The sequence below is a fragment of the Leptosomus discolor genome, chromosome 13 (genome assembly GCF_034619465.1).
Source record: "Leptosomus discolor isolate bLepDis1 chromosome 13, bLepDis1.hap2, whole genome shotgun sequence".
Taxonomy (NCBI): Eukaryota; Metazoa; Chordata; class Aves; order Leptosomiformes; family Leptosomidae; genus Leptosomus; species Leptosomus discolor.
Window position 1 is genome coordinate 10,039,700 of NC_141403.1, and position 25,607 is coordinate 10,065,306.

General features: G+C 40.7%; 1 protein-coding gene across 3 annotated transcripts in view; it reads right to left on the reverse strand.

Annotated features, from left to right (window-relative positions):
* Positions 1 to 25,607, reverse strand: part of ASPH (aspartate beta-hydroxylase) — a 98,963-nt gene that overhangs the window by 68,388 nt on the left and 4,968 nt on the right. Inside the window, exons 1-5 of one of the 3 annotated variants that reach the window (XM_086472623.1) lie at positions 16,715 to 16,730; positions 13,481 to 13,630; positions 12,668 to 12,712; positions 11,054 to 11,122; positions 6,060 to 6,301 (exon numbers count right to left, since the gene is read on the reverse strand). In XM_086472623.1, coding sequence (XP_086328749.1) covers positions 6,060 to 6,301; positions 11,054 to 11,122; positions 12,668 to 12,712; positions 13,481 to 13,630; positions 16,715 to 16,730 — 522 coding nt within the window. Of the gene's footprint in view, positions 1 to 6,059; positions 6,302 to 11,053; positions 11,123 to 12,667; positions 12,713 to 13,480; positions 13,631 to 16,714; positions 16,731 to 25,607 lie in introns of those variants that run through there. The other 2 variants (XM_086472622.1, XM_086472621.1) reach the window with 2 other exon arrangements.

Here is a 25,607-nt window from a genome sequence, read left to right on the forward strand (position 1 = left end):
CTCATGGCATGTCATAATTCCATAAATCATCTATAGTTTAACATTTTATGAATGGGCTCATTTACATGACAAGTATGTACAAGAATATATTTCAAAATGGTAATAGTACGCAACGATCACAAGACAGAAACCTGATGCACCTTGGTCCCACCTGCAGCGGGTCCCCACCGTGGCTACAGTCAGGGAAGTCTCATTTGTCCACCTGAACCGGCTGAAGCAAGACACGGGAGCAAAACACTTCACTTGGCCAAGTCAGCCACGTCCAGGGCACGCGGTACGACCTGGCACCCGAGTAACCCCCTGGCACAGGCCTGGGCTCCTCCAGCCTCCGTCACGACCCAGAGGCCAGAGTTCCACGACCCACGGTGCTAAGCTTGGGACCTTTATTCTAAGTTCCAGTTCCAGTGTCTCCACACTTTTTTTGAGGTAGTTTTTAAGTTCCTTCTTTTTTCCACTCAGTCCTACACTGTGCAGGCCCAGTGCTGGCAACACACAAAGAAATACAGAATTTAGATTCATGTGTGTGGTTATGATGGAACGTCAGAAACGGCTGCTGTTGGAGCCAGTGAATTAAAAAGCAGAGTTTGAAGTTACCACAGCTGGACAGGTTTCCAATATTTTCCAAAGAACTGCTTTAAACAGTCATACTAAAAATTAAATATTCCTGTTGAAGTAGCTATTTTTACATAATGCTTAATGGTAGGTAACTTGGTATCGTAACATTCTCTGAAACTTGGAATATCAGAAAGCATTCTACTACTGCAACAAAATCCAGCCGTTTCCTCTAGTTTTTCCTCATAAAAATCTTCAAGAGCAACCTCCACAAAAAGAACACTCAAGTGAAAGCACAACTTTAATATCTGAAAGAAAAATACTCAAATACTATTTTTACTCAGAAAGATAACCTTTGAAACCAAAAACAACAGCTAACACAAACCACTCTGTCATCTTGAGCAGTTTCACAGCTGTTGACAGATACCACCCTCAAACTTAACAATATATTGAGGGACCTGAAGTTTATTCTTGCATAGGCAAATTGTATATTATTCATTGAATAATACTGAAAACTTTAACAGCCTTACTATACAAAAGGCTTTGCTACATGAAAAAATGCCTATAAATCGATTTCACCACAACATCTACCTGCAGAAACCCTTTTAACCCGCAGCATCCTGCAACAAATGTGAGGTAGGTGAGGTATCTGCTTCTGTGTGGAAAAGGACATGGCAGCCTCGCCTTTCCCATGGAGAGCCCAGGGCCAGGGCAGCCGGCGCAGCTGACGCACAACTTGCTGCCCTTCTGCAACCTGCGCAAGGCCTGGGCAACAGAACAGGTGGAGTCAAGCTTTTAACATTAGGGCTTGTCTTCAGACTCTTGCCTTAATTCAGGAGGTGCCACCAAAAAACCTCCCTCACCACACAGAAAATTAGCAAAAGGTGTTAAAATTGCAGAACTAGAAAAGGAAGTACAAATCTGTAAGCCAAGACAGTTATGAACCTTTTTTCTCTCCTTTTTGTTTTCCTTCTCCAGAAGGACTGCAGGTCAGAAAAAGCTACGATGGTTTGCATATGCACCTGCACCTAATTATTACTGTCCTGCTGCATTTCTAATATGCTATGTTGGATACACAAGGCCTTCTGCTAAACGAACAGCTTGCTGACAGAAAGCTGGCACCCACTTACCTGAAACGGAACTCGTGACCTGCACACAGAGCGCCGGGCACGCCAAAGCCAGTAACCCTCCCCAGTGCAAGACAGCTTTTTTTAATGCATACAATAGCATAAAAAAAAATAATAAAAATTAAAATACTCTAAATAAATTCTCAGGAAGTTGCTTTAATATCTCTTGCTTATTTAAGTGCCTAATTTTAGAAGAAAATCCAAACCAGAGACACGAGGCAGAAAGCATTTTCTTTCCTGAAGTCACAGATGCGTATGTTGCGTCTTGCGTGAGAAGATGTAAGAAACCAACAAGCAAGTCTTGCCTTTATAGCCTCACCCTGAGGAATCCATCCTACCTGACCGTGAGAGAGACAGTATTTAGGTCCTGCACGCTGCTGTGCCGTCACTGTGATAGCTGCTTCACTCATGGCACGAACAGGGAGACCAGCACGCATCTGTCCAAAATGACTGCGATGTACGCAACAGCTTTCCCTAGCTCTCAAATCAGGTTTACAGTATCAGTGGTGGTTTTCCCCCACCTGATGATAAAATGAAATGAAAATCCTTCTACTGCTTCAATGCATTCTTCTTCTACCCCTCCACCCAACTGTAACCTGTATGAACAACTCGCATAAAAATTCAATTTCTTCTAAGGCCACTCAATTGAGACTAACTACTAATGCAGAATTACCATAAAGCCAAACCTACAGGTGGTAAGCCTTATTCACTGACCTGGAAACAGATGCCAAGAGTGACCGACTTGAAAATGCTTTCAAAAAAGTTCATTGGGGGCGGGGGGGAAGTACTGGCAAAAAGCTGTTACAGTAAGAATTTCAACGGATAGGCAAACAATTTTCTATTTATTCTTTTCAGTTCTAAGTTATTCTGTATATTAAGAGCAATATGATTTTTTCCCCCCATATAAAACACTGTCTTACTTTCAAACTAAACGTTGTTGAAGGTGGTCACAGAAATCTGGGGTTCAAACCTTCTATAAGTTCTCAGCCAGTTCAGACATAGGGGCATTAAGGGGCTTTTCCCTACAATTTCTTTACATTAGCAACACAACAAAGCAAGCAAGAGCTTATGCTACAAAGGTTAACAGAGTATTTTGTTTGAAGGTTGTAAACTTCTGCTGAAGACTGGTGTTAAAACATCAAACATTTACCAACACGAGAAAACGCAAAGCAAAACATCTCACGTATTTCTAAAAACGCTGGCTGAACTGGAAGACTTCAGTCTTATCACAGAATGCCAGAACGGTTTGGGCTGGAAGGGACCTTAAAGCTCACCCAGTTCCACCCCCCTGCCATGGGCAGGGACACCTCCCACCAGACCAGGTTGCTCCCAGCCCCATCCAGCCTGGCCTTGAGCACTGCCAGGGAGGGGGCAGCCACAGCTGCTCTGGGCAGCCTGTGCCAGGGCCTCACCGCCCTCACAGGGAAGAATTTCTGCCTCAGATCTCATCTCACTCTCCCCTCTTGCAGTTTGAAACCATCACCCCTCATCCCATCACCACACCCCTGATCAAGAGTCCCCCCCACCTTTCCTGCAGCCCCCTTTCAGCACTGAAGGCCGCTCTAAGGTCTCCCCGGAGCCTTCTCTTCCCCAGGCTGAACACCCCCCAACTCTCTCAGCCTGTCCTCACAGAGGAGCTGCTCCAGCCCCTGAGCCTCTTTGTCACAGATATTTAATTCTAGAGCTCTGTAAATTTTAATATAAATGACCTGTAAAGAATATGAGGGCAGCTAAGAAAGCTCCACGTCCAATTTCACATAAAATCACTAAATTTTCATTCTTTACTAGTCTCAAAACCCAGCAAGTTCCTATCACTTAAACAATATATTTTCCTCATTAAAAACATGGTTTGCTACTAACCTGCTCCTATTTTAAATTCTCAAACCAAACACTGCAGGTAGAACATTTTTTTAAAATGCCATGTTGATACAGCTGAAGACTCTTCCAACCACCCTTACTAGCCAAGTCCTGCTTGCAATCACAATTAATGCAATACGTTAAAACCCAACTCTACTACTCCAAACCAGGAGAGCTGTGACAGCTCTGCTCCCTCGGGGAAGGTTCAACTCAACAGGAACACCACCAGGCAAGAGTGAACACTTCTGAAAAAAATCCCCTATATTCTGGAAACTAAACACTCTAGAGAGTTATTTACTGTTAATATTTCTCCCACGTCTCTCCATGCCCCCCCCCCCCCCCCGCAATTTTCTCCTCCTACAAGTTCTTTACTCCTACTACAACTCGTTTTGAGCAGACTTCCCACACTTAAAATCAACAATGAATGTCCCTGATAACAAATCAGAGCTTTCTTGGCCTGTATTTCACCTCTGTGGCCCAAGTTAAACCAATTTATTGTTTATGGACGTAACCACCACGTGTCTCAGTGCCTGCAGCTTCCTCGTGGTTCAAGCAATCTATTTATCTCACTTGAAACTTCACCAGATTATCAATGTGCATTTTAACCATTTGGGATAAACTTCGCGACACAGTTCTCAGTAGATGTTTTCCTCCTCTTTTTGGCTATCTAGCTCCGTCACTGAAGCATCCACAGTAGAATTCAACGTTCCAGGACAATTTTTCTAATTCATACTGAGAGACATTATCCCACAACAGTGATGAAATTCTCATTTCTAATTCAAGTCTCCTTCTAAAATTAAAAGAGAAAGAAACCCAAATCAAACAAACCAAGCCTGCTTATTTCCTATGTCCCAGATACTTTTCAAGTTTCTTCCTCTTGCTAAGAAACGTCGCAGTAATATTGCAGAGATCTACTAGCATTTATTTTCCCAGGGTTTTTTATTTTCTTTACCTTATGCTTCATATTTCTCATCCTAAAAACAATTACACTTACATATTATTAACTTTCTTATACCCTAATCCTCTAATATTTGGAAGAAAACATGACTAACGTTCTTGTGGCTCTATTTCATTCGCAAATCTTAAGCGGCAGTATTAACACGTCACAACTTCGGGGGGTTTTGTGGGTTGTTGGTTTTTTTTTTTAAACACTTCCCTTGCTTAACAGTAACACTTTTTTTTAAAATTACCTTTTAAAGATTGAGTAGAACCTTGAGTTGGATGATTTCATGAACATTTTTTTGAAAGAGGCATGTTAAATTGCTTTAAAATTGCCATGCCAAAGCAAGTGAAAACGCATTTAATCGAAAATCAGGTCAAAACTTCAGCCTGCATCCACTAGTGTTAAAACCTGAGTGTAACTTTATATGGGAAACAGATGCAAACTTAAGCACAGCAGGCATTGCAATAAACTATTTCATATAATTTTAACAATAATCTGCTTGAGCACACCATTCATGTACTGAAGTGACAGCTCAGTCTCAGCTTTCAGTACTCGGCACAGACCGCAGAACACATTTACAAACTGCCCTTTCCAGACCAATACCTTCATGAGAGCAGAGAGACTTCATGTGCAAGGAAAGTATTTTTGGAACAACTGTCATAAAACAGTTTCACAGGAAAAGGATTAAAATTCGTAAAACTGCATTAAGTTCTTGAATTTGGCAAGGAATAGAAGACATTAAGATCTAATTTCCAATTAGTCTTTAATATATTCAGTATTACATTAGAAATACATAATCACAGCTTCCCACTTCCATAAATGGCCCACCTTAAAAAAACTCATCCAAATTTAGAACAGCCCTTGTGGTGTGATTGTTATAATCAAAAAATGACTGAAAACTTAGTTTGAAACCAGACAAATCAGTGGGAATAAACCATATAATGACATTGCATCTTCTGACTACAACAAATGTTAGCTAACCTGGAAATAAATGTTTCTGTAAAATTTTCAAGCACTTTTAAATGAAGTGCTTTTATTTGAACAGGTAAAAAGAATCTATCTGAGAAATCAGTGAATCACAAAATAAATTATTTATTAAAATTATATTTCACAAGAGAATTATCATTGTCATGTCTATATTAAGGATTAACATAGAAATACGCATTTACATAATGCAGTCATGCTAGAATACTTTACAATCAAAGCCGTTACAAAACACTTCAGTTAACGTTTGCTAGAAAGACAAATGTTCCTGTGTTAACAGCAGAGGTTATTACACGCAGCTTTGTAGGTTTTGTGCACAAAATGCACAAACTGAAGCACACACAGAAGCCAGCTACACAACCGCAGATACATGGTTTATTCTACATATTTACACAACTGTGTAGTATTTGTCATCCTGTCACAAAAACGGGAAAAGTCATCGCAAGGCTTTCGGCCAGAGAAACTACATTGCACGGCTGCCTGTAGTTCAATCGTTACAGCGTCCATTGGGAGCATCCCCTCAATGCCATAAATTCCTGTATATTAAGACTGATGATTTCATGGACACTTGAAAGCAAATCAAATCAGTCTCTCGGTCACTGGTTCTGTAAATCCAAAATAACACAAGTCTTTTTTCCCTGAACCCCTTCATTCTGTGACGTACCATCAACATCATCTGCAGCTTCGCTCTCTTCTTCTTCTAGTATTTCAAAAGGAGTCAATACATCATAGAGAAATGAGAGAAAGCCATAAAACCAATCAGAGCTTTCCTCTGCTAAAATATTAAGGACTTCCTCAAGGGAATCAATATTTTCATTACTGCCATCTTTGGTCAGGCCTACACAAGAATAGAGGAAAGAGAGAGAGAGGAGAGGAAAAAAAAAAAAAAAGAGACAGCAGTTAGGTGGAAAGAGGAAACTGTACCAGGAGGATCTGTGCAAGACATCTCATGTCACAGACAGCAGTCTTTAAGGAATGCTAATCAGGAAATAGAAAGATGTTAAGGAAGTCGAATCTTTCAAAGTACAGACTGTAACTTGGACAATAAACATGCACAATATTATGCCAAAAACCTTAGAAAAAGGCGGCAGCTTTGCTTTCCCTTCTTCCTAGTCCTAAACCCAAACCTATTTATGTTCCATTTCCTTGCTGTAGCATTTACCTTGAGAAAAGTCATAACAGTAATCCTCCACTACTTCAACTCACCCAATTTGCCTGCCTTTTTTTTTTTTTTAACGATCATGTTCAAATTTGAAAGCTTGCAACTGATAGCCGAGAGTAACATTGAAAAGCAAATAGTATTTAAACAAGCTTGTCACAGACATACTGTTAAGGATAACATTTATTCTCCCATGCAGAACTTGGATTTTGCTTAGAAGTGATGACTCTAATTACCGGGGGCGGGTGGGGGGCTGTTTGGCAGCTTGATTGCTTGTTGGGGTTTTTTAACATGCTTCTCAATCATTATTTTCTACGACACGTACACTTGATCCTCAGGAATTCATTCCAAACCTGAGGATATACAGAACACGAGATGAAAAGGAATAGGTGGCCAATGCAAAGGGTGCATGTATTGTCCCACAGAATATCTAAAGCAGGCTAAAGGCAGCTGCAGTAGAGATGGGCAGAGCAGCGAAGGAAGAGCTCGTCACTTCTAAACTCTCCGATACCAGGAGCTACGACCTCGGGCTATGAGACCCACTCACCTAACTGGTGTTTGTAAAACACATGTAAGCCACTATTAATGCTCCCCTTTTTTTCCTTCTTGTTTCTGTGTGGTTTTTCATTCTGTTTGGGTTTTATTGTTATTATTTTGCTTTGTTTGTTGTTTTTTTGTTTTGTTTTGGTTTTTAATTAACATCCACAGTTTTACAGTTATTACTGACTAACATTTCAACTTTTCCTTTCAGGGAAAAGCACAACAGAATGAGCAAGCAATGAGAATCATCAATTATTGGTAAGCTTTAAAGTGGGAGAGGGAGAAACTTCCCCCACTTCTAATCAGAACAAACCTTTGTTTGTGTTGGAAGGAGAAGCAAAAAAGTGGGCTAAGGGTGAAGACAGATTGTCAGGACATAAAATTAAGTGAACATGTGGCACATGCAGACTATAATATTAGGTGCAGGTTAATGAAACATTCAAGAGAGAGGAGTTCATGGCAGAGACATTTAACACATTTCAACATGTTTTTCTTACAGCACATAGTGAAAGTATCAATGATAATTCTGAGGAAACTTCCAAGTCCATGATGTTCCACATCCTTGTACGTGGATGTCCGGAACCTCTCTACTTGAGTGACCAGCCATTCTCTTTAATTTTTCACCGGATAGCCCAAAGGTTTAAAAATGACAGATTGAATCCAGGAGGCAATCAAGGTATTACAAATATCGCTCTCCAACTTCTTCCATGGCTTAGTTCTATAAAAATTAAATTTTATAGACTTAACTTTATGCATGGTAGTCAGTCATCATTCTAATTTTTTTTCAAAATTTGGACCAAGCAAGACGTAAAGACATAAACCAAAGTAAGTATATTTACTGAAGAATTAAATCTCAAGAATGGAAACCTGAATCTAAAAAAAATTAAAAAAAAAAATTGAAGTTATAAATACCAATTTACAACTATTTATATCACTCTATCCTGTCAGAACCTGGGACTAAAAACAAAAAAAAACACTCACAAAAGACCGCAGGCTTTAGATGACTCTTCTGTAAGCATGTGAAGTACCATACAGATGTCCCTGTTCTTGCACTAAGTCAAGAATAAGACTCTTGGGCAATTATCTTTATAAAAGATAACATGGAGTACAGCAGCATATTTCCTTTGAAAAGATTCGGACACCAAAGGGAACCATAGAAACTGGAAGAATATGTCTTACCGTCCTTACCACAAAACCCACCAAACAACAAAACCCCCAACCCTTTCTTTACAACGGCCTGTGAATCTAAGGGTGAAAAAAAAAAAAAAAAAAAGACATTTCAGCCTGAGCTACAGAAAGTAACCTGTTGTTTCATGTATTTCTCTTTTCACTCTTAAGAGTCAAAAAAAAACCCCCAACGAACTAATTAATGCTCAAATTATTTTTTTGGTCTTCATTCATGGCCACAAGCGAGAAGCTCTGCTTTTCGAAGCAAGGCTTGTGACGAGCACCCACAAGCAGGATAAGAAGTGCCTGAAAACGGTGACCCAGAACGGAAGGGCCCAGGCAGGCAGCTGCCCCACGCTAAAGCAGTGACTCGCAGGAAAGAGCTCCTTTAGTTCCCGAGAAGTCTGACCGTGACAACTGAAATCAAACACTGCTCGAGGGAGTCCAAATCCGTATCTGCTCACCAGTGTCACCACAACCAAGCTGGGGGCGGGGGGCTAGCCTACATTCCTTTAACTAGGCAAGGCCTTTCTGCTCTTTTAGCAGAACGAGCATATCGCAGCCTTTAATATCTGAAGGTGCTACAGTAGTTTCAAAACAGCTACTCGGTCATTTTCTGTCCTACTTGGGCACACCTAAATAGAGGAATTAAAATTTATTACTTTATCTCTTGAATGTATGAGGTATGATGGCTCAATAGAATAGCAATAGCTAAAGAACAGGAAAGAAAACAGCCTACGACTCCCCAGCATTAATCATCCAAGAGGAGCATCTCTTTTTAAGGCAACATGAAACTCTGAAAGAAATCACTTGCTCTTATGGTAGTCTGACCCAGAGAAAAACCCCAGAAAGTATTAAGTCTTCACATACAGCATATGTACTAACAAATCCCCACAAACAAAACATAGAAGGAGCTCTGCATTCAATATTTAGAAAGTTATCCTCACACAGCTGACTACAGGCCTGGTAGAGTTTTCTTTCCTACCAAGACTTAATTCTGGAAGACAAATTCCTCAAGAGGCAATCTCATCCTCCAGTTTCTGCATCAATTAAACAATTTTAGTCTGCATAGCTGTGTTCATTTTTTAGTTCATATTAAATGTAAAATCAAACAAGCACAATAATTTACTGGGAACTTCAGATAATAAAAAAATATATTCACATTCATTCATTATATTAATAATTTTTACCAACGTCATGTAACTTTTCAAAATTCACCATATCCTTTGTACCGCAGAAAATAGTCTTAAATGAGATTAAATCATATTTCTAAGCAACTATTCAAAATAATAAAAACAACTTTTGGTCTGTGACCTTTTAATGTCACATTCGAAGCATAAGGTTTAAAAGCGTGATAAGAGAAGCTCATAATAGAAACGCTGTCATGCACTGGCAGAACTCCCAGCTGTATCGAGTTGTGTGAAACAGAGATGTAACAAAGCAGCAGCATGTTTCTGGCTACCACCTCGGCAACCTGAATCCCTCAAACATGGCTCATGAGAGACTGACTCCCACTTTCTCTACACCACATAACAGAGAAAGATTACAGCTACACAGAGTGTTCTCTCACGCACCATTTACAATTAATGCCCCATTTGGAGCTGGAGATTCTCTGGAGCGCCTCTCCCGTTCACACCACCGCAAACTGGTGCGGTACTTTCAATGGCATGGGTTTTCTTTAACCATCGAGGGATTAAGCAAATGAACCCCCCAAAAAGACTTGCTTATTTCTGCAAAGGTAAGTGGAGAAAATAACCTGACAATAAGCTGATTTTTTTATGGAGCAGGTGTTTCAAACAGCAAGCCGTAACACCCTAATGTACCACGGATAACTTCGACTAGTTTGCGGCAGTCTGCTTTGCCCTTTGCTCAAGGTATTATTTACTACGTTGGGGTTTTTTTGCTGTTTCGTGCATTTAACTCGCTAGGTTTGTGCACTCAGGATAGGTTTACATTTGAACAAATCAAAGCAAAGTAAACTTTCTGACATCAGGTATGTGAGAAGTGTCTCTGCAATGCGTGATTGTGAGGCTGCAGACAGCAGCGCCCCAGCTGCCAGGAGATGTAGGTAGAAGGGCAATATCACGAAGCACGTCTAGCGACTGACATTTCTCTTTGAAGATACAGAGTGAGCAGAAAGACATTCTCCCAAACTACAAGGAACAGAAGCCTAAAACCAGTGTTTCAACATCAAAGGAGAAAAATCCACGTCATGTAGGATTTCTGAAGGGCAAAGAAAACAAACAGACTTGTGGAGAACTCAGAATAGAAGAAAGACAGTACAAAACAAGCCGAACAGAGTCATCTAAGAAGTACAAAGGCCTGCTGGAAGTCATGTTAAATGAACCTGGCTTAACATGTCAACAGAAACAATGTTTTAACCCTTGAAGCATACTAAGCCCTGCACCTGATAAATTTATCAATAATCACAACCATCTTTCAACAATCGATACAGCATGATCAACCACCCAACTTCAAAATTGTCCTGCAAGGAACCAAATGCTTTCCACTGGTGTTGGGGTATTAAGAGAAAAAGAACACAACTTGCTACAAGTTCCACACACAATCCTACAACTTGCATTAAGAAAAAACCCCACCACAATTAAATCAATTTAAGCTCTCCAATTAGGAAAAAACAGAAATATTGTTTTGACATCAAACAAAAACCAAACGTGAATATGACAACTGAATTATATACATTATTCCACTCGGGTTTGTACTTGCCTAGCAATACTTTAGCATCTTCCACATCAAAATCTCCATCTCCATCAGCATCATATATTCCAAGCTTGCCTAGAAATCCAAAGAGAGGAAGAAGAGAGGATTCAGCAGTTTGTTTCCAGCACAGTGTTTTCAGTGTGCAACGGCTGACTGCCAATGCTAGGTTGTTACCATAATTTTTTTTTATGGTTTAGCCGTACTTTTCTGAACCATATTTTAAATTTCCTGGAAAACATTACAAATATTTTAAGTTCCTTTCTGCATTTCATAGACTTTAGACTGAACACAAGTCTTTTTTCCACACATTTATTTTGTTGCTCAAAGATTTAAAAGAGATTAAGCGATGCAGCCTGTAGAAGGGACCCACACTGGAGCTGTTCGTGAGGAGCTGCAGCCTGTGGGAAGGGCTCACGTTGGAGCAGTTGGCGGAGGACTGTCTCCCCTGGGAGGGACCCCACGCTGGGGCAGGGGAAGAGCGCGAGGAGGAAGGAGCGGCAGAGACCACAGCCACCATTCCGTCCCCCTTCACTGCTTTGGGGGAGGAGGTGGAGAAATCGTGAGCAGAGCTGAGCCCGGGAAGAAGGGAGGGGTGGGGGGAAGGGGTTTTTAAGATCTGGTTGTATTTCTTATTATCCTGCTCCGATTTGATTGGTAAATTGGTGGCGGTGTTTAAATCAAATTGATGTTTCCCCAAGTTGAGTCTGGTTTTTACCCACGACCATAACTGCTGACTGAGCCCTCCCTGTCCTTGTCTCGACCCTCGAGCCTTTTGGGATATTTTCTCCTCCCCATCCCGCTGGGGTGGGGGTAGGAGCGGGCGAGTGGCTCGTGGTGTTCAGTTGCCAGCTGTGTGGGCCTAAACCATGACACATTCATAATTTTTATCAAGAACTGTATAGCATCCACTGCAGACAAAAAAGTTGTCCATCCTTCCAGGTGACTAATACATCAGACTTGTCACTTTTATTTTTGACATTGCAGCTCTACCAGCCCTAAGTACATGCAAAAGGAGAACCCAGTTTCTATTCAAAGAGAATTTTTAGCACAGAATCGTGGTATCCAGGATTAGAAGTGTCCTGGGATCACCAAGTGAGTAGAGATATCTAATTAGCTTTGATAAAATTCACACATAACTTTTAATAGGATTGAAACTCTGTACACTGCAGAAGAATTCTAAGTCCTTATAATTTGCCCGTTTATTATTACACTTCATTCTTTAAATCGAGGCAGAACTTGATTGCCATTAAAATAAATGAAATATAGTTCTTAATATGGTACTTAGAAAATTAGGAAAGTTTTGCAGAAGAAAAAGTTCAGACTTGGGTCTAGAACAGACAAAAATAAGGCCATCACCACTGTACAGAAGCAATCAAATAGAAAGGATCTTTATCGGTTCATGGTTAAACACAGCAGACTGGTGGAATAAATGTAATTCTCTAGAAATAAGAGGAATTGTACCATCTTCAAAACCATGAAGAATGAGACAGATGAGAAATGACTGAGTTTCACATCATTGTAGAATAGTAATTCTCTAAAAAAAAATTAAAAACATAAAAAAGTAAACCAAAATTTTGAGCCAAGGGACTGTAAAGCAAGCTTATTTGTCCAATATCCTACCTTGTAGGACCTCTGACAAGTTATAACGGAAATCCTTTGCTTTGGCTGCATGCATGGCAAAAATATAGAAACCATTATTTACATCACTAGACCCAATTAAGTTTCAAACCAGAAGCTTCTCTTAAAGTCAGTCCAGATCAAAAAAGCACGTACCAACTGATTTGTAAAGCTGTAAAGTTTGTAAAACGAGCAGTTGCAAAAGCGCACGTTGAGTCCTACAACATCAGGGACAATAGCTCTACCTATGGACATACATCTTGAAATCGGAGACATTCATTTTCATCCTTTCACATTAACAATACTATCTTAACATTGTCATATTGAGATACAATCATCACCGTTATAAGCTTAAACTGAGGCCATTCAACAGCCCATTCATGAGAGAATGACTGACCAGTAGTCCTGACTAGAGGCAACAGTCTGGCAGAGGAGTGGTAACATCAACCGCCCACTTTCAACCCCTGCTGCAAGTTTCTGAGAGCTTAACTGGAAACAACACATATCTAGCTGACATTTCAAATGAACTACAGTATACATTACAAACAGATCCAGATCCATCCTGCGCATTTGCTTCACTTCTTTAATAAATGCAGTAGGTTAATAACCATTCCCAGTCTTATGAGAATCCCATTTTAACATCATAATAGAGTTCAGCATTAACCATACTTTTTGAACTACATTGCCTGTTCTTATCATGCAGGTCATTTGCAAACACTGCAGTAGTCAAACCAGCTATCTAGATATTTAAAATGGCCTCCAGCTAACACATATCACAATAATTACTAGAAGTGTCTTAAGATTTAAAATTCTTACCTAGAACTTCTTCATAATCTACAAGTTCAAACCAGACAACTGCTACTGACGTCCAAACTCCCAGCAAAGCAATTACCATAAACCAGGTGAAAAATGAGCTTCCAGAGAGTCCTTCTTTCTTTCCATTCTTGCTTCCTCCATGCTTAGTCTCTGTTAAAATAAGGCAAACAAGTAGGAAACACAGGTTTGCATAAGAGTTAGAAAATTATGATTGAGGATGCAATTATAAATTCTGTTTCTTAAGGCTATGCAGAACACAAGACATTCGAATAACGCTTTTCTGGTTGAGTTTTTTGTTTTGTTTTCTTTTGTTTCAAAAACTTGACCACTGTTACTTGCTTTTCATATCACTGAGAATTATGGTGGAGAGCTCGATGATTATGTAAGTAAAGTGCTATAACCAACTGAACACCAAAACCCCACATGCAGTTTGTCTTAACTTAGTTGGAAATCCCCTCTGCCGCCCCTTTGGTGTATGTTTATATATACGAGCTTAACATGTCGGCGATGCTTTGCTTTGTGCCACCAGAGGGCAATGCCACCAGCACAACGGCTGGGAAGTAGAGCCTTTCTTCTGAAGCAAGTTTCAAAGCTGGTTGCATTAGCTCACAGAACCAACATGAAAATTCAAATAGTTTAAGAAGGCTCTAAATTCTAAACCGTGTTAAGGGCAAGACTCCAAGTTCAGACACTACCAACTAAAAATATCTCTCCTGTTGCTTCAAATCAAGCAGAGATTCACTACATGCTGAGTACCTTCAGACCTCCAGTCCCATGGAACATGCAGGAAAGGATGACACAGAGACTTAAGGCAAATCACAGCTTCATTTATAACCGCGCATACGGAAAGTTAAGTGAATGTAAAAAATACAGGAGTTATAAACAAATCCGTGGGAAGAGAAAGATCTCAACCTAGCATATGGGTCGGGGGTTTCAAATGGGCATCACCACTAGAGAAGGCATAAATTGCTTGGTTCATTGCTTTAGGATCACTTTAGGGAAAGGGGGACACGTAGTAAATAAACACACATCCAAAAAGCTGCCCATGGCCTTTCTTCCAAAGCTCAAGGTCAGCTCTTCTGCCTCCCAACGCTGCCACTGCAAGGCTGGCACTTGGCTGCTGCTTCATGTCACCCAGCCTGTTCCACCTCGAGCCCTTCTAAACACCAGCCTTTGCCCACTCAGCCCCGGTCAGTCCTAACTACTGAAGCAGAACTATTTCTTACATATTTCAAAATACTCAAGGAACTTTGTCACAAATATTTTGATAATATAATAAGGTAGGGAGTTAACTTTATCACACTAATTGCAAGTAATGTTTGATGTATTTCTCAACACTGATTATAGAAAAAGAGAAAAAATACCCTCAACAGCTAAATACCAACCCGGTTGTTGTTAAGAATAAAATGGAGTAGCTCTGAAAGATGAGTAATGAGAGACTGGTGACTGACTGACTTATTTCTGTAATAGATATTATACGGAAGTACTTTCAGACCCTGCTTGCCAGCAGTTCACAGCTGTAATAAACTCACCTTTTATTACATTCATTGTGCTATATATCGAATTCAGACCAATAAAACTAAATAAATAAAAAAACCAAACCCTGACTCACGTCAGCTTTTACTCAGCCAGCATCTCACTGGAAAAAAAAAAAAAAAATTCTTTTATTAAGACTACTCCATACAAAGATCAAACACCAACTACTTGGTTTCTTTTCCATATATATTAAACATGAAGTTGCCTTGGTATAGGCTGTCCGACAGTATCTGGAGAGAAACCGAGCCAACTCAGCCTCACATCGGGCATGTATCGCTTGCTCCTGCACAGCACCCTAACTATGTATGTGCAAGGTCCATATCAACAACTCATCATAACATCTCTCTTGTGGGAAAGATGTACTGGTAGCTTGAACACAGCGTCAAATTCAAGCAGCGTGTGCCAGTACATGCAGAAATAGGACCAACTGCATATGAAAATTATTTAACGTACTCCTGAGCTGGAAATGCTAGTATTCAGAAAAAAAGAATTATACCACATAACAGCAGAACTTCACTACTCCTGTGTTCCAATGCAAGCAACAGAAGCTTTGTACATATTTAAAATAAAACCTTAAGGCTAAAAACATTTTCAATGATTCCAGGTTACAACTTTGTTCTAGAGCAAACTAGGTATTAGAAGAGGCAAAGAGGAAAGAGACCCTTACTGTACTTCACACTTACGCATCTACCTTACTGTTTTCTACTGGTTACTGCTAGTTGCCTCTGAAGAAAGAGGCTTTACTTATGAGAAGAAACGAACAGGAGAAAGGCAGAAAAGACCACTCATTTACGTAATCAAGCACAGCTGTTCATATTTTTTCCAGTCGAAAAGACCGTTTCATGCAAATCCCTCAAAAACAGATTCTGCTATAAAAACATCACTCACAACAGTTAGAAAGAGTCATTTTTATGCTGTGGCTTCCTATCTTATAGGAAAATTATTTTCAAAACTCTTGAAAAATTCTGCTAAGAATTCAACCATGGCAGCTTGATCAGGCACCCCTTGACCACAAATGGAAGTCATGGAACACGACCTGTGTTACCTGTGGTCTGCACAGATAACCCTACACATGGGGCCAGAACAAAACACTGCAAGGACCAGCGCTGGCTCGGAGCTCGTTCCCGTGAATTCTCAATTCAAGCCCTTTCCCTGCATACACTGCCAGCCACGCCAGAAGTAGGTCACTTGCCATATCTGGTAAGCCTGTGCTTACACCACCAGATGTCTTTATGCGGACATCAGAAAGTCTTAAATTGTGCTCTATTCCTCAACGGCAAATCTATAAAAATCCTCCACCTCACCCACCCTGCACTAAGTCACGCCTAGATAAAAACGTACTAAAACCTTTTTTCCTTTTACTTTAGCTTGCATTAAAGACACCCAGTAATTTTGCATACTCCAAAAATAACTTTTAAGTCAGGTATCTGAAGACAAAACAATGTCTTTTATGTGCTCTACTCAAGCAAAAATTGTTACGATCAACCACCTGCCAAATACTCATGAAATACCCCAACTCCAGAGAACATTTAGTCAAAGAGAACAGAGGCTGCCTGTATCGCAGACCAGAACAGCAAGCTGGCTAGAAAACACCAACATACCACAGTAAGCCAGCTATTTTGCTGATTACAAAACCAGACATGCCGGCATTGGCGACTATGCATTTCCCATTTGTTCACAAGAAGGTTAGGATTATACCTGTGTCGTCAGCCATAACATTAGTGCTGGATTTCCGCAGACAGAGCAAGTGGGTCAGTATCTCCAAAAATCAATGCTGAAGGCAGAGTAAGAGACGGATTTATCCTCACTGTAGTCTTGCAACAGGAGCAAACAAATTTCCTAAAGCCAGCTCAGCTGGAACCCGAAACTGGACCCAAGAGAAACCTCTCCTCCACATCTATTTTTAGAGCAGTTATCCTCAGGAGCCAAGCGCTTTTCAGAACTCATATGGCAATCTAGTTCTGACGACAATCAAATTCACTTACTCCTCCTAACAGAGCATCCTGGGTAGTTGATCCCCTCCCCTCCCCTTAATCCTCCAACATCAAACACGGCAGCGAATGAAACCGAGCATGCCGTGCAGTGGTATTTCTGCTGCAGTGTACGCCTCGGAGCCGGAGCCCTAAGGACATTAAATCCATCGGCGTAAGCTGAAACACAAGTCTGGACACAAAGCTTGCCCGGGTGCATTTGTCAAGTTGGCCCTCGCCCAGGAAACTTTCTCCATGTTGGCACCCCTCTGCCAGCCTTCCCGAGGATCCTGCAGCGACTGCTCACTTGAAACTCACTAGCTGCCCGAAGAATAAAAGAGACAGCTAATGTCTACAACTTGGTTTTGAGTCTTGTAAGAGTTACTTGAAACTCTTGCCAAAGGGTCTTCGGATCAGAACTGTTCCCCTGCTACACCTCATCTTTGCTTCCAGCAGACCCAAAGGGGGTTACCAATAGTCTTCCCAAAACAAAGCCCATTCCCCTCGAGAGCAATACACCACGTGCCATAAAGCTAAACCAGGCAAAATGCCTATTGCCTATTTGTCAAAAGTAGCTGCGGTGTTGATTTGGCTTTGTTGCCCTCCCTTTCCGGAGAGGACTAACACCAGCCCAGCTCACTCACCGCTCCTTCACATCCCGACAACATACACGCTACCTGTACAATTTAAAGCTAACACAAATGATTACCGGTCAACATACTCGCTGCTTTGTAAGGACCAGAAAAGGAGGGGAAAAAAACACTAATACACTATTCAACTTACTTACATCTTCAATTTTAGCAAACTACTCTTTTCCCACTGCATTTCGCACAAAAGCCAGTTCCTTTTGGGTGGGAGTAAGAAAGAAACATGCCTATTTCTCATTCACAGCAACGCTAATAAAAACTCCAAGGTCTAGCACTCTGCCTTCTTCCCACCACAGTCCTTTAAATGACAGAGCCAACAGGTAGAGGGAGTGAGCAGTAGAATGTTACAGCTGCTTTGAAAAACAACACATATCTCCTGTGGTTTTAACATCCACCAACTAATTACCAAATGCAAGTCCCAGTAGCTCAAGGGAGAAAAGAAGTGAGAAACAACACTTGAGTTTAAGGCTTTTCAAATGGATGTAAAGGAACCACAGGCAGTTGATTCTGTAACTAGTGTATCTTTTAACAACCTTTAAAGCCACTTGAACACATTAAACAGAACAGATGCTTTATGAAAGACCTCCTCACTCACACATTTCAGCAACTCACCTGATGCATAAACAATTTAGAGCAAGATAGGAGGAAAATTTAAACAGAGAGTAAAAGTCACCAAATACATGGAGAAATCAACACCTTAAGGGAAATAATTTTACGTGCAACGATGCCTATTGCATAGAAAACCTGCAGTGCTTTGACAGGCATTAGATCAGCCCATTTGTGGTAATTCCACTGCAGCTGCACCTGCATATGCAGATACCAGATCTTACTACAAGTGCCTTCGCAGAGCATTCACCTGATGCTGAGAACCTGAAGTCCATATTAGAAGTATTTGGGGGGGAATTGCTCCAAACTAGGTCTTACCTGGCTGAAAGCCCACGAACAGCTGCAGCATGCCTTTCTGCTTCATTTCACTCAAACCTAAGTAAGTATATTCACAGGCAACAGCACAACGCATAAAAGCAAAACAAGTGGAGAGAGTCAAGAAAGGAATTTCCAACATATAGTCCCAATCTGAACCAAGACACATATGTTGACCTTTAACCAAGTACCCACAGCCTTACCTTGTGCTCTTTAAAAAACAGCTGATTTCTTGGGGAGACATGTTCTTGCAATGACAAACATCTCCTGAAAGGGGAGGCTGCAGCTAAGATGGGGAAACTCTTCGGACTCATCAGCAGTGAGTGACCAAAGGGCCACAAAACTGATTATACGCCCCATGAACAACATAGATGAACGCACACCTTGAAAAACACAGCTTACAGATGTATCCCGCTGAAGGCTACAGTTCAAAATACATAATTTGGGTTAGTTTTGTGAACAACTCGAGATCGGGATAGCTAAGTAAACAGTGCAGACTTCTTGGAGGTCTTGTTCTACAGTGTTCAAATGCTGTGACTACTGCTTTGTTTGTTGGTTCTTTTTTGAAGCAACCCAAATTGCTTCACTAACATTCAAAGTTATTATTCTTCACCTCACTTGTATAACTGCTTCAAATTTTAAAACTGTTTTCAACCTAGTTTGGCTACAACTGTGCACTCCATGCTATTTTAGTTAATTTCAGAAAAGCATGATTGACACTCAAGACTAGCAGCATTAATTCCACCTGCAGATCACTACCAAAGAGCAAGCAAAGAAGCTTAGGGGAAAAAAATGTCAACTACAAACACAAAAATAAAGGCAGGCTTCAAAGCATCAAGCTAAGTTTTTGTAACATGTATAATTATTTCCCACAAAGGTGCGTTGGGAAGTCATACGGAAGAAATTATGGATTATCACATGAAGAGAAGGGTACACACCAGCAGACAGGTACCAAAAAACACAGCAAGAGGAGAAACAACAGAACACTAACCTCAGAGAAATACCTAAGAATCACATTTCAGAAGTAAAAATTATCAATCAGCTAGGTCATAGGGAGATTTTAGAACAAGCTCATTTTACAAGTAAAATACAGAATGATAAAAACCAGGGATGGGAGAGAAGTAAAAATCTAAACTAAGTGACAACAGAACTGTCCTACCACTAACAGAGCAGAACTAGTAGCAGTGCAAAGGCAGCAACCAACCTCCCTCGTGCGAGCACAGCCTGCTGCCGCCTGTGTTTCAGCCAAATGATCTTTTCCAATACGACTGGTCTGCAACAGTTGTTTTATCGTTATTCTCAGACACAAAACTTCAGCTCATTATTTTAAACAGTTTTTACACAAAGGTTTTCTGGGTGGAGTCAGTAACAAGTATTTTGAGTAAAATGTCTATTAAAGTGAAGTTCACAACATTGTCTGTTGATATTATTTTCTGCCTATTAAAATACAACTTCCCCCCTCCCTCACTACTGTGAGACAGGTCACATATGTGTGTGTGTATATATATACACACACACACTTTTTGTGATATGTATTTTAAAACCTAGACTCAATAAGCATGTGTTGAACTGTTCCACGCTAAGGAGTTCACAGATGATAATGACTGGAAGTGCTATCCTGAGGCAAAACAGATTTTCATTCAGTGTACCAAAGCTGCAATAATACACCTTGGACAAATCTGTGCTTTTACAAACTCTATTTCATTTTGTAAGGGAGACAAGGTTACTGTTTTCTCTGTTTACTTTACAGATAGAACAGAGATTTTTACCAAAACACTTATATCACTTGCAAACTATTCCTACCTTAATTTTTCACAAATATCCATACTCAGAAATTTTTTTTTTTACAAATAGTTATGACAGCAGGGTCTTTAGAGATAAGATCTAAAGTTTACGGTAAAGGTTTACTCTTAATAAATTCAATATAAATTCTTTGTGATATAAAATTGAGTCGTCCTTTGGGGATCTTAAATTTTCTTCAGCACTGCAGCCTGAATGGAAATTAGGGAAAAAAAAGTGGCTATTATTATTATTAAAAACTAGACCTCTGCTCTGCACTTTATATAATCTAGCCTACACGGTTAGAAAGATACCTGTGCACATTATCAAAGGACTATAATAAAGTAAATCAGCAACCTAGGAGTTAGGAACAGGGAAATGGATGGAACAGAAAGAGCTCTAAGTTCAAAGAAAACACAAAGAAAAGAACTTGAAGTTGAAATAATAAATTAGCCGAATGAAAGGCAATTTCGTCTTTCCTGCTGCCACTTTAGTGTTTGAGGAACTTTTCCTTCTCTCACATATAAACAATTGTCACATAAACCTTTAAGTGCCTTAATTTTCAATCCCTACAAACAATCAAAGAAGAACATAAATACTTTAAAAAAGAGCAAGGTCGTAAATTCAGGATTCAACAGCTAAGCAGACTGATGGTGGAGATGCTGACAGTGGCCAACTGGGGGGGGGGGGGAGGGAGATGCACCACAAAATATGCAAAAAGCCCTCCAGAACCATAAGCGCCCCGCTGAACTTCCCTGGGGAAAGGAAGCTCCTCCCTTCAACAGATGAAGCGACTCCATTGAACCATGTCCTCAAATTCAGCACTCAGTCAGGAGGTGAACGACCAGAGACTCAGTTCTCTCCCCTGGGGAACAGTGAATGCCTTCAGAGGTCTGAACCACCTTTCCCAGTGCACCCACAAAGCCATTTCAGCCCCTCACCACGAAGCTGTTCCCCCGCGCACCGCCAGACCTGAGCTGGCCGCGGCAGCAGCCTGTCCCGAGGAGCTCTGCAGCACGACTACGGCCCGTTCCCAGACAGACCCGGCCTGTTGCCACGCTTGCGCGCAGCAGGCTGAGCCTCTGGTTCGCATCGCACTGGAGCTGCTTCAACAACAAGAGTTTACCACGTACACTCTCACTCCTGCTCAAGTACACCCCACAAACAGCAGCTGCAACACTGAACGGCACCGAACTACTTCTTCAAGAAAAAAATGGCATTAAACCTTTTTCTCCTCTGTCCTGGGCGAGAGCTCCAATCACCAAAGCACCGTACAGAACCTCTTTCCAGGCCAGTTCCACACAGACTAGATCTGCAACCCTATTATCTGAAAACAGGCTTCAAGTAAAACAGATCCCTGTAGGGTTTTTCCTTTTTTACACCCAGCTTATACAGACAGATGTCAAACACTTAAAAGTCAGGCCATTTCTGATATAAGCCGTTACAGTCCGAGTACTTTTAGGCCTATAGACACCTCCCTGGTTCACAGGAAGCACCATAGTATTTAGATGAGTTTTTCAGTTGCACGCTAAGATGACTTGTTACCAAGCTAGAATTATTCTTGAAAAAAAACCCCAACACAAAACAAGAATAAGAGTATCATCTGGCTGACAGATGTCAAACAGCATTCCCAGGGTGGGTTTTTTTTAAAAAAACTATTATTCTGGCTATAAGCAGTGAACAAATCCTGATCGCTTTCCATTTAAGTGATTCTTCTAAGACATACATACACAATAAAAATCAGAACATTTATTCAGAAGAAATCTCATAAAAGAAACTTCACAAGAATGACTTTTTTTTTTTTTAAGAAACGGAAGGTTTTATCTCTAAAAGAAAAACAGTCACAAACTAAGGACAAAAAGAAACTTGATGTATCCATCACACACCGTCTGAACAGTTTGGATTTGGGGTTTTGGGGGGTTTTTTAAACCTTTTCTCCACAAACTCACAGGTGGTAGAGTAACAGGCTTAGCGAGTTGGCAGTTCAGGAAAAAAACTAAAGTCCTGTAAAGGCAGAACAAAAATATTTTGCATTATCTGTTTACCTCATCTAAACAGATTTGTACAGAGAAGTTCACCTTCCTACACCCTGGTATTTTTCCCAAACACTTTAGTCAATTTTCTCAAGTTTTGTTTTCATGTGTATACAAACACAAACCACAATTACTGTTCAAAACTGAATGCAGGGCTTGTCAAGTCATCAAGCCAAGAAGTTCAAGGTTAAGACTACAAGCTTATAAAGAAATTTTAGTTTGTCTCCTGCTACAGGATCAACATGTCTGTATCAGCTCTAACACTGATGAGGAGACAAAATTAATACAGATTTTAACAGTGCAGATGGCTTAAAGATTTTAATGGCTGCTTTTTTGATTAACCAGCTCTCTCCCACAGATCATTTGGAAACAAGAAAACCTAAAATTACACAATCTACCTATCTCGTATTTGAAGGATTCAATGTAGCCAATTGAACCAACCATCCTACATAATTACTAGGTTAATTAAATGTTGCGTTGTATTCAGGCCAGAGCAGAGTTCATGAAAGGTAAGCATGGAGAGGAAATACAAGAAATACTTAAGCCCAGAACATGCAAATTCTGCTGGTGGTGACCTTTAAAAAAGTTTCTGTTACATAAGGTTGAAAATCCTCATCTCTGTGTCTAGCACACCGGCACTAATTTTAGGGTATTTTTTCCTTGTTCCATTTTCCTATCCTGTAATGTGGGTCACATCAATTTGTTTTAGTAGCAAGTCCTAATTAAGCCACAAAAGAAAGAAAACAGATGATGTTGTTTCAGTTGTTTCAACTTTTCTCATGGTTTGAGGGAGTTTCAAATAGAAGCAAGTAAAACTCTAGTTGCCATGCAAGTACCTACAACTTTGCTATTCACGGGTTTCTGCTCACAGAAAAAAGAACATTTTAAAATCCTTTATTTAATGCCTAAAACTTATCAAAGTTTCAAGTCTGACACTAAGTCAATTTAATCAGATGTTAGTTCACAGAGGTGCTATGCATCTGCAACTCCTACAGAGTTCAGAGAAGTTTTTAGGTGTCTCATACCTACAGTCTGATAGTTGTTAAAACATGTTGTTAGGAGATCTCAGTTGCAAATATTCTTTCTTTAATAATACTAAAAAAAAACCCAAACCAAAAAAACACTAGTGTAAAAAGTGAGAAAGTGAGCTACGTTACATTAGTAATTAATTGTCAATTGCCATTCAAACAGAACCTCCGGAAATAAAATTGCAAAACAAGAAAAACTGCTACTCAAGAAAAAAGTTACAAAACTCCAAGCTATTAAATATTTTATAGAGAAAGTCTTCACACAAACAACTCGGTAGCATTGTCACACTGGGCAAGTACATGCATAGTAATGGTGCAACTCCGTATGAAGACGACTAAGATTTGTTTCATATTAAAAGTTTCAACAAAGCTGCACCACACATACTGAAACTCAGCAGATGCTTCTCTGCATACTTCATTTCCCGGGTGTTTAAAGCCACATAACCGAGTTACGATTTCCACTTCAAAGCACAGCTCAAACTCGTCCATGCAAAGAGCCAGCCCGCAGGATGCAGTTAGGAAAAAGGCTGCTGCAGGCTCTCACACAGGTTACCAGTTTGTGATCTTCATCAGGGAAGAACCGCTCGGGGTAAATCAGAACGTCACTGCTCAAGTTCTCTACAATGAAGAATCAACACAAGAATTAGAACAGGAACACTTATTACATGTTTCTAAGTGATTCAGAAAGGTCCAGCTGAAAAGGAACTGTTTTTCTTTTCCTACAGGTGATCAGTGAAGGGGGCTTCAGTTTAAAGAAACAGCAATCTTGAAATCTCACCTCTTTATGCACTCCGTAACCTGAAATAATCTTTACATGCCTTCTACTGCTAGCAAATCTTGTTGTCTTTACTGAAGCCTTTGAACACCCAGCCGTTACCTTAGCAGGCCCAACCAAGCCGTCACCTTCTGCGTTCACACTGTGGCTCCATGATGACACGACCGAACACAAAACCCCAGGTTCAACCTCCCCTGATGCCCAGCCACTCTCAGCACCTCTTCCCTCCTCCCCAAAGGACTTGCCATAAAGCCGTGCACTGAGCCAGTCTGGGGAAAAGCTTTCGGCTTCCAGTTCCCTGGGTGGCTCACCCAGCGCCCGTGCAGGGACTGATCCAGCTACAGGGAAGGGGAATCAAAAAGAGGAAGACTGCGGAGCAACCTCAGACCAGACCAACCTGACTGCAGACCTACAGCATTGAACTGTAAGAAAATTTTAACTCCTTAATCCCCCAATACGACATACATCCCTGGAGCACAAACCTAGACTAGCTGCCACCTCTGGCAGGGAATTTTCATGCACATTCTCAGAGTAATTGCCAAAATCTGAGAAAACAGACTGCAATTTCTGTCTCCCTGAGACTATCAGTGATACCTTAGGTTCTCCACTCACCATTTTAAACAAGCTCTATCCTCAAAAGTCTACTGAAAAGGCTCTCTCTCTTATATACCACTTAAACTCTTAATGAAATGCTCAGAAAATATATGAACCAACGTTCGTGCAGACGTCAAGTGCAAGGCCCTTCCCTGTTGGAAGCGCCATGAACAAAACCTTTTAGCCCACAGTGACTTCCCGCATGCAGGCATGACACATCAGACAACACAGAGCAGGCCCCAGGTTTCAGCCCACACTGGCTCAAAAGGGGTGGGAGAGCCTTCCCTGATGTTTTTGTCAAGTGGCAGCACCTCCAGGAGCAAGGAGAGGAATCTCCCAGTGCTCCGGAGTTCTTAAGGAGGAAAAGGACCGGTAGAGGGAAAGCATCAGGCTCTTTCTGTTTTTATGTCAACCCTGTTACACTTAGGTATCAACTTAAAACCCGAAATAAAGGGAAGAAATCCACATACCAGGCAATACGGAAAAACAAGTCACAAAAGCACACACTGTGTTCAAATAGGTCATTTTTCACAGCAGAGTGACCTTGGCAGCTGGTTAACTCACCTTTCAGTAGCTAATGGCATATAGAAAGTTTCATCCAGACAAACCTAAAAGATGACAAACCTAAGGGCTGCCTTTCTAGCCTTTAGAGCTCGTTCAACTCCAGCCCTAGACAAATGAATGAAGAGGTGTATCAAGGACTCACTACTCCAACGCAAATCTGCCCAGGTATGCAGACGAATACCTGTGCTAACAATTTTAAGAGCATTATTTACATCACTTTCCTTTAATCAGAGATAAGAAAACTGACTGGTTTGAAGAGTTACTGCCTCAGGTTTTGTAC